Raw genomic sequence first — 9,091 nt, 5'->3', positions numbered from 1 at the left:
GGAATCCTGCAATATTTGGGGGTGTTCAGCCCAGAAACTTTCGCTGCCACACAAACGCATTGTGATCTCTGCCTTCACCAGAGAAGCTTCCCATGAGGAAAGAAATTCTTAGAAAAAGACAATATTCTCATCCTTTCTTTCCTGAGCCCCTGAGGACCTGACTGGGTCAGGGCCGTGCCCTGCTGCTTTCCTTCCTCTTAATCCTCCAGTCTCCACCAGTGAAGCGTCTCTGGCTAAACACACCTAGAGATACTCCAGCTACTGGACATACTATTTTAACCCTGGGCATCATTAACTCCTACAGACCAAGAGAGCTAAAAAACCCCAGTCTTGAGGTGGGTTGTACACAACCCCATTTTCACAAAAACTAACTATAAAATACAATGACCACACAAATAACACCCCTCAACCAACCGATGACTTTGCTTTATTAACTTGACCCAGAAAACACAAATCAGCTTTATTTCCATTTTCCAACCTACACCAACAGAAATTTCCTCCTCGCATCAGTGTTTCCATTCCAACACCCTGAAACACTGAATGCCACCACAGACCAGGAGCTTTGCCGGATTCCAGTGCGGTTCGGTGTGGGATTTACAAGTGACACAGTAACATGGTATCATCCACCTGTTTCACGCCCTGGAGTGAAGTCCCCGTCTCACAGACCAAGCAGCCGGGATGCAGGCGACTGGCAAACACCACGGATAGCCCCACCTACCCCTGCAAACATAAGCCAAGCATTCCACGGATTTCAGTTTCGACACAGCAACGCTTAGAAGTCAATTTTCTTTTTTAATCTCTTATCTGTTTTCTGGTCTGAAGCATGCTGCTCTGCCATTCCAGTTCTGGAACGTTTTTTGAGAGCTGCCCCTTAATGCATGTTCACTTTTTGCTCTCTTTCGGTAAACCACGAGTAAAGAGAAGGGGATTTTCCTTCCCCTCCACCTCAGAAGAGATCAGATTTGGAGAAAACCAAACACAACCTTTGACTCTTTGAAACTAACTCCACTTGTTTGCCAAAATCCCATTTCCCAAGTTTCTAGCGTGCCTTTTCCTAATGCCTCCACGCTCTCCCTGCTCTGTTGCTCCCTGCAAAGCCGATGCTCAACGCTTAATGACTCTCCCTCACCTCCTTCTGCCTTGAAACATGTAACTTGTGACTGCAATTCAGCCGCCTTCAGTTACTTGTTTCAAAGACACCATTGTCTATTCTGGATGCGTGTCAAGCGCAGCTCTATCTCCTCTGACAGCCAGTCCCCAGCCTGAGTCATCTGCCTGCCGTCTGCTCCCACATCCTCCCTGCCCAGAGCTGGGAAGCACCATAACTCAGCCTCTCCCCGCTCACCACCGACCCGGGTCTCCTCCTCACCAACTCCTGGCATCCCCACCCTGAGCTGCCAGGCTCCAGACCCTGCCTGAAAGCAGCTTCCTGCCATTTTACACAATCATAATAATTTAAAAATTAACCATAAGCACATTTTAGCAACCCCTTAATTCTGCTGAAATCCCCATTTCAGGACCCAGCTGCAAAACTCCGCTGGATTGCTCCAATCAGCCCGAGGGTAGGATCGGTACCTCTGCCCTGGGCTCTGCAGCACAAACACAGCTTGGGCTTGTAACACCCCCTTATCAACACCACCTCACACCCTGGCTGGTGGTAAATCCTGCAGTTAAGGGAGCACAGATGACAACCAGATTGCTGGGAGCACACCGGGTCCCGAGCCACCAGGAAGCAGACTGATCAGAAAATCACGTGCAACTTCCGTTTTCAGAATGTCACCTCCCTGAATGACACAAGCTAAGCTGACAAAATCCATCCCCAGTCCCCCCAGGGTTGCTGTCAGCCCAGCAAGCGATGCCAGCGGCATGCTGCTCGCCCTCAGAGCCCCAAAACCCTGCAGGGCCCAGGCTGCCCTCTGGGGCGCTGCTGTGGTCAAGGGGATACGTGATCCCGTTCCCTACCAAACACTACAAACGTGCCCGACCTATTCCTGCACTGCTCCTTCCAACCGCACTAGGAAGCTGAAGGATCAGCCTTTCGTCTCCAAGCCTCCCACCTAATTCCTTCTCTCCCAGCACTCAGCGTGCACACTTTTACCAGGTGAATCCCGCTGCACTCTGCCGTGGGGCGGTGCTGTACAGACGCAACGACACCGCGTACGCAGCACCAAGCAGAGCGACACAGCAGCAGCTTTCAAGTCCTGGTCCTACAGACCGTCTGTGAGCATCCTGACCACTAGCCCAGGGCAGGAGAAACGGTCACCCACGGCCATCGGAATGGTCCGGGTGAGCCTGGAGCTCGCACTGCCCACTAGGAGAGGTGAAGACTTGCTTAGACGGAGGCAGGACTGAAGTCAAAGTGAGGATTTGCTCATTCCAGGCTTACCAGAGGCCAAGCTCTAGTGCTAAAGAAAAGCTGGAGGACGTCATGGAGAACGCTAGCTTCCTTATGTCTCACGATTTTCTCTCTCCCAGCCAGATAGGTAGCATTGGAACTTTCAGCAAAGTCACGAGGCAAAGCATTACTCAAAAAATGTGAAAATGTAAATGAGCAGATTGGGTTTTTAAGTAACAAAACCAACTGCATTTTGGGAACGCCTCGGCTGCATGACCCGTGGCCTCTCTCCCCCAGAAAAGATGCACCGTGCCAGCTATGACTAACTCCAACCTGAAACCAGCCTTTTTATGTACAGTGAAAAGACTGTGTCTGTTTGGGGCACGTTTATTTCTTGACTGCCCCAGAATACTCCAAACGGCACCTGGCTCTGCACGTCTCGCTTCCCCTGGCTGAAACCTGACGCTGATTTATGAACTGCAAAGAAAACGCACGGGCAAGGACTGTTTTTACTAAAAAACCTCCCACGTACTTATTCCTGGAGACGGCCCTGCTCCCCCGAGCAGCACCGTACCCTTATGCAAAACTCCACCTTGGCTTCCGGACCTTTCAGCCCACGCCTCAGTACCCATCACAAGTTGTCACCCTCTCCGACCGCCCCTCGGAGACCCACACAACGTGCCCGGTGGGCTCCGGGCAGTTCCCAGAAGGCGGCCGTTTCTGACACCCCAATAAGCCTGCCCGAAACGGCTGCTCTCAGCAGAGCGGCAATTGAAGTGTCCCCAAAACTCCTCCGCGCAGGGCGAGTCACGGGGCAGCACGTGGGGAGGTGTGACGACTGGTGGTTGTTGCTGCGCACCCTACGCGATGCCGTTTGCCAATGCTGCTGGGAGGCGTTAGGAAAGAAGGCAGCTAAAGCTCCCAGACGCTGCGCTGGAAGTCCCGAGCAGCAAGTGACAACAGCAGGTCACTGGCGACACAGGCTTAGCCCTGTAAAGGTAAAAAGCAGAGGTGCCAGGTGCCTCTTCCTGGCAGCTCCAGCAGAAGCAAGGAGTGCTCAGCACCATGCAGGCTCCAGCTACGTTACTTCCTCCCTCTTGGCGTTTAGGTCTTCCAAAAGCAAGACCTTTCCATCTCCTCCTGCTCCCAGCGAGGTCCCAGCACGGTGCTCCTGCCACGTCACACCCTCCACCGGACTCTGCTGCAGACGGGGGTTGCCCTGCGGGGACCAGCCCGTGTAGCTTTGGGGGAGACAGAGGGGAAGGGGACAGTCCAATTCTATTCCTTTTGGCCTTCTGTTTCACAAAGGTGGCCATGGGGTCACGTGGAGGACCTTTTTGTTTTGTTTTGTTTTTTACAATATTCTGTGGTATAGCAAAGCTTTTACGTCTTGGATTTTTTCAACTTCATCGTACCTTAAGTAGTAGGAAATAAAGATCTTGAAAAAGAAAACAACATTTGCAAAACCACGTAATATTGTAAACCAAAAAAAAGACGGGACTTACCTGAGCCCCTAAGAGGGCCCAGGGGTCTGCAGCGGAGGTCTGTGGTGGGTGCCACATCGCCAGCACAGGGCATGCCGGGGCGTCACCCAGAGAGGCAGCCAGCAAGCCTGGGCTTTGCCAAACTTGAAAAGGAAAACAAAAGCTAAGTCAATGATGCACCTCCAGCCCCTTCCGAACCTGCTGCTAGGCGGGACATCCGGCATGGGAGCCTGGGGGGCTGAGGGGGAGCGCCGCAAGCCTCAACCATAATGCACCAAGGCACTGAAGAGCTGTGTGTGCCACGCCACTGGGACCACTCCAGCATCCAAACACGCGAAACACCAATAGCCTGGCCTGACCGTTGAGAGAGCACTGCCGGGCTCCCGCTCCACGGAAAACCTGGCCACCGCGGCTTCCCAACTGCACGGTTTTGTACCTGGCTCTAAGACCCTGCCTGGTTTTCCTTCTCATCCTCTACAACGCCTCAACCCTCCTGAAGACCCACGGATGAAAAGCTCCATGCAGAAATCCCGTCAGATGTAAATGAAGGCAGCAGCCAATTCCTACATCTTCAAGAAAAACGACGTTTGGCAGTTGTCTGCCGGGCTCTGACCACTGCCCCCTCCACCTTAAAAGACTCCCCGATATTCCACCAAAGGAAAGCGATGGTTCGTAAAGCTGAACACACACAAAAGCGTTTATCAGGAAGATCCATTCCGGGACGGGCAACAACGGCTGCTTTGTTGGCCTGAGGTGCTTCTGGGAATTTTCCTTTATTGGATTTGCATTGCGGTTTGGTTTGGTTTTGTGGGGGTTTTGCACACACACTCACTATCTCCAGGCCGTTCCTACAGCAGAGCATGACTTGCGTTGCGCCCTGTTCCAGCAAGCAGAGCAGGGCAAACACATCCCAGCCCACAGCGTCCCGCTGACTCCAGCGGTCTCAGGCCAAGCAGATCCAACTGCAGGACTGGGACATGAACTGTAAGCTCCAACATACACATCCCAGGCTAGGACTCGGTGTTCACAAGGCAACACAGACGAGACCTGCCTTTGCTCTTTGAGTTTGGTTGGCTTCATACAATCAGTATTCGCTCATCCCTTTCTTTTTTCTCCTTACCTCATCTTTTATATTAAATCGCGATGGTTCTTGTCTGCTTCGGTTTGATCTCCTAACCCCATAAACATCAGGATATTCTTCCCACATCTGCAAAATAAACAGACCATCAGAAGGCCTGCTTCACCCCAATTATTTCTGATATTCTAGAGAAGTTTGATGGTGAATGGGTTTTTTAAAAATCGAAATAAAACCATTAGGGAATTAGCAACCAGAGATGAACACTTTAAAAAACTGGCTGAAAAGGATTATGGTTATTTTGGGGTATCTGGCAACACTCTGCAGCAGCGTGTTTTATCTCAGCATTCTCCTTACAGCGGTCCCATCTTTCCACCGGGATACAAATCACTCTCCAGCTCGCTCAGGCTGAGGGACAGAGCACTGAGATGGCCAGTCCTCTGCGAGCAATGGCGCTGAAGGTGAGGAGACAACACCCTGCACGTGGAATGAACGGACCTACCAACCCGTAGGGACCGTCACTAACAGCTTCCACCGCAATTCCTTTCCACAGGGAAAACCCCACCGGCCGTCTGACACGTTTGGTGACAAAACGCTGCCAGCAGCATCTTCACAAGTGAATCCTGTGGCCCAACCTGGACAGCAAAGGGAGCGGGGCACCCCGTGCTTTGGCAGGGCAAGGCGGCACGCTGCCGGTCCTCCTGCACACAGGGATGTGCAGAGCCAGCTGCTGGGAACAGCTCTGCTCCGCTTGCTGTACCCAGGCCCTAAGTAGTTCCATACTATAACGCTACACTGTGTGTAACAGCGTGTGTCTGCTCTCGCCGGACGGACAGGAGAGTGGGGGAGACAAGAACGGACACCCTGAGGGACATGAACTCAGCCCTGTGTTGGTGACACAGGGCACCAGAAGATTTACAGGGCAGGTAAAACCACCAACACGCCTGTCAAACACCTCCACCAACAATCCCTCTCTCCATCAGAGCTTACCCTCGTATGGTTTTCTAAACCTGTTCATCCTGCTTCCCTCTCTCTCCCTCTCCAGTCCTCAAACATCCCTGCGAGCCACGGGCAGGAAAAGGAAATCAAAACACACTGTCAGAAGCAGCAGCAACTCGGGACTGAGAGTGTGAGGCTGCAGCCCAGCAAGTTTTCTGCTACCAGTAAAGGGGTAATGGGGTGACACCGGATTGCAAAGGTGTGTGTCTGCTGGGCATGCGAGTACAGAGATAAATTCACATGAAAGAAAAACTCAAAATACTCCCCGAACCATTTGAAGAACTTGTCATCTTTTAAATGGCACAGGTTTTTTTGGGACGAGGGATCGAGTCTCATGACAAATCTGAATAGCACCTAACGCAAATTAACCTCACCTTCACGGGTGTAACTAGACAGAAATACAAAATAAATAATAGTATCATAATTAATTGCATTGGTTATTCAAGGGGAACAGGTATCAACACACCCAGGTTAGACCTCGCTATGGAAAACACCCATTAACAGCAAAATTAAGGAAGGGAGAGGCTTTCTTATTAGAGGGTGCCCTGACCTTTTCATGGTTCATCCACGCTAATTACCACCGTGCGCAGGGATGCGTTCCCTCATGGGATAATTTTAATGTTTATTGTTAGGTACATGCTCAGTGCCCACTTACCAGCAATAAAAGAGACATTTGAATATTGTGTTACCACAGCAGCCTTAGGAACGCATCCTTCCCTGCCCGTGTACACATGGGAGATGTAGCCACGGCTTGAGCCGACAGCCTGGAGCTTTGTGAGAGGGTGAGGGTGCTAACCAAATCCTTCCCTCCTCCCTCGCAGGCAGGTGGGGGTGCAGGCCGAAAGCCCTTCAGCCCTTCCATATACAGCAACTTTCTCCAGGACAGTTACACACCACAAACAAACAAAAACCCCCTGGCCTAACCTGACTTTCCTCCCTCCAAGTAAACTCAGCTCACCGAGCTGCTGTCTCCAAACGGGTATTTGGGCTCCCTTCTCACCCCACACTACACTGTTGCTCAGGTGGCTCCATCCCTGGGGTAAAGCAGGTGCCCGAGGCACAGCTTCTGCGCCAACGTGCATCAGACACCTGCAACCTGTCTCCTCCTGGGCAGGAACAGGCAGAAGGAAACTTGGCTATCTGAGGTGGGTATTGCTAGGTGATAGCTGGGAAGCGAAGGGAGGAAAACCCACAAGGAACCACTGTTCTGGACATAAGAAAAAATAAAAGTTAAATGGCATTTTTTGTCTCTCTTTTTTTTTTTTTCTCCCCAAAGACAGAGACAGTGACAGAAACAAGCCAAAGTGGTTTAAATCCTAGACAAGCATTCCCATGGTTATATATCACATGGGGAAGCTTTACGACTCCTGAGGGAGACAGGAGAGAGGAGTGGAAAGACAGAGGGAGAGGATGAAACGATGGGGTCGTGTATCGATGCCAGGGACCTACCCCTCATTCGCACCGTGGGCCACATCGCTCTCTGGTGCTCAGAGGGTTGTTCCATCCAACACACAAGCACCTGCTCACAAGGATGACACCACCAGGGCACAAGCACACAGACCAAACAAGCCACCGAGCGACTTGGGGACACCGGAGCTCAGAGGCTGTTCAGTCAACATGCAAAGTTGCAGGGAAGTTGAGGACAGGTTCATTAATGTCCTGCTGCCTGCCCTGTCATGGTGGGTACAGGGGTAACACGGCTATGCAGAGCAGCGGGGACAATACCTTTTTAACATCTGCTATCCTTTCCTTCTTAGAAGCTGGTTTTTCTTTGGTTTCAGGAGGGGTCTGCTGGGATTTTGAACCCGTTGATTCACTTTCAGATTCAGACTGACTTTCAGAGGACTCCGAGCTGCTGTTTGACTCGCTGCCCTGCTCACTTTCAGACTGGCTTGCAGAGTCAGAGCCAGAGGCTTCTTCGGATGCCGAGTGACTGATGGTAGAGAAAGAAGAGATTACAATTTAACTGTGCTGTCACAGCTTTGAAATACGCAGCGAGCAAACCAGAGCCGCGTCTGAGCGACGACGATAGGCTTGGAGCAGCCTAAACGCACGTGTGAACCATGCAAGTCCCAAACAGATCCCCTGCGCTGGCATACCGAAGCCTGAGCGACTCCTTCCTGGGACAGGTCCTGAGCGCAGGGGTGAGAGTGGCCTCAGAAAATCACTGTCCAGTACCTCCCGCTCATCACCCAGAACACAGAGCAGTGGTACCATGAAGAGAAGCAGCAGCAGTACCAGCAGCGCAGGTCCTACTGTGAGGGTCTGGCTCGCTCGGAGCAAGAGGAAGGTATATTGGGAGCTGGGGCATCCAGGGACCAACTACAACCACCCTGCTGTAGTAGAGATAAGCAGTTGCTCCAGCGTGGCTCTCCACTACATCCCAGTATGACCAGTGGTTCAAAAATCCCTCATCCAATTTCAGAAAGAGGCCAGCGTCAAACACTGTGTGCATAGTGACTATGTATGATAGTAAATACCACGTTTCTTGCAAAAAGACTACACTGAGAGCAGCAGTATGGAGCTTTTGCAGGCAGGCGGCTGGGGAAGTTCCCGTTTCAAGGGTTACAGCACTGCTGCGCAGACTGCGCTCCTCAGGCAGCAAATAACGGGAGAGCAGAACATCAAACAGGGGTACTTCCACCCCCCCTTTACATTAACATGGGTTAATATTCAGAATACGCACTTACAGGCAGGCTCCTCAACAGAATGACGAGAGGCCAAGCTATTTTAGGTGGCCAAAACCCTCCAATACTTTTGCCCCATCGCTCCACCATCTATTTTTCACTTAAAAATCCAACCAGAGAAAACCGAAAGCGCGTTACAACCTACACTGTACACGCTCGCAAGGCAGCATCATGCATCCCGCTGTCACAAACCGAAACGCAGCGCAGCCGTAACGATACGACGACCGAGCTGAGCGCGGAGCTCTCGATCCGCGGCTCCATGCTTTGGTACCGCTCCAGGGCAGGCTGCAGCTCCAACCCTGGGAAAGACAAGTCGGGAATGTTTTGCAGTGGGAAACCACGCTTTTAATTTTTCTCCTTCTGTACAAAACTACGAAAGTGACAAGATACATCAAAGGCTCTGCTCAGATTTTAAAATCCAAGAGAGAAGTACCACAGAAGCAAAAGCACGCGTGCAGTTCCATATTCCGCAGGGCGGATGCACGCCAGCACAGGATGGCGAGGCCCAGCG

The 9,091-nt window shown here is 51.7% G+C and overlaps 1 protein-coding gene across 1 annotated transcript in view; it reads right to left on the bottom strand.

Annotated features, from left to right (window-relative positions):
• CHD2 (chromodomain helicase DNA binding protein 2) overlaps window positions 1–8,879 on the bottom strand; it is a gene marked incomplete at its 5' end in the record, with an annotated part of 38,825 nt that extends 29,946 nt beyond the window's left edge. Inside the window, 3 exon segments of the mRNA XM_010150183.1 lie at window positions 4,940–5,026; window positions 7,619–7,826; window positions 8,726–8,879. Coding sequence (XP_010148485.1) covers window positions 4,940–5,026; window positions 7,619–7,826; window positions 8,726–8,879 — 449 coding nt within the window.
• Window positions 8,880–9,091: the final 212 nt, after the last annotated feature.

This window comes from Eurypyga helias, unplaced genomic scaffold (genome assembly GCF_000690775.1).
Source record: "Eurypyga helias isolate BGI_N326 unplaced genomic scaffold, ASM69077v1 scaffold14184, whole genome shotgun sequence".
Classification (NCBI taxonomy): Eukaryota; Metazoa; Chordata; class Aves; order Eurypygiformes; family Eurypygidae; genus Eurypyga; species Eurypyga helias.
Note: the sequence above shows the minus strand (reverse complement) of the source record. Positions and strands in the feature narration are given on the sequence as shown.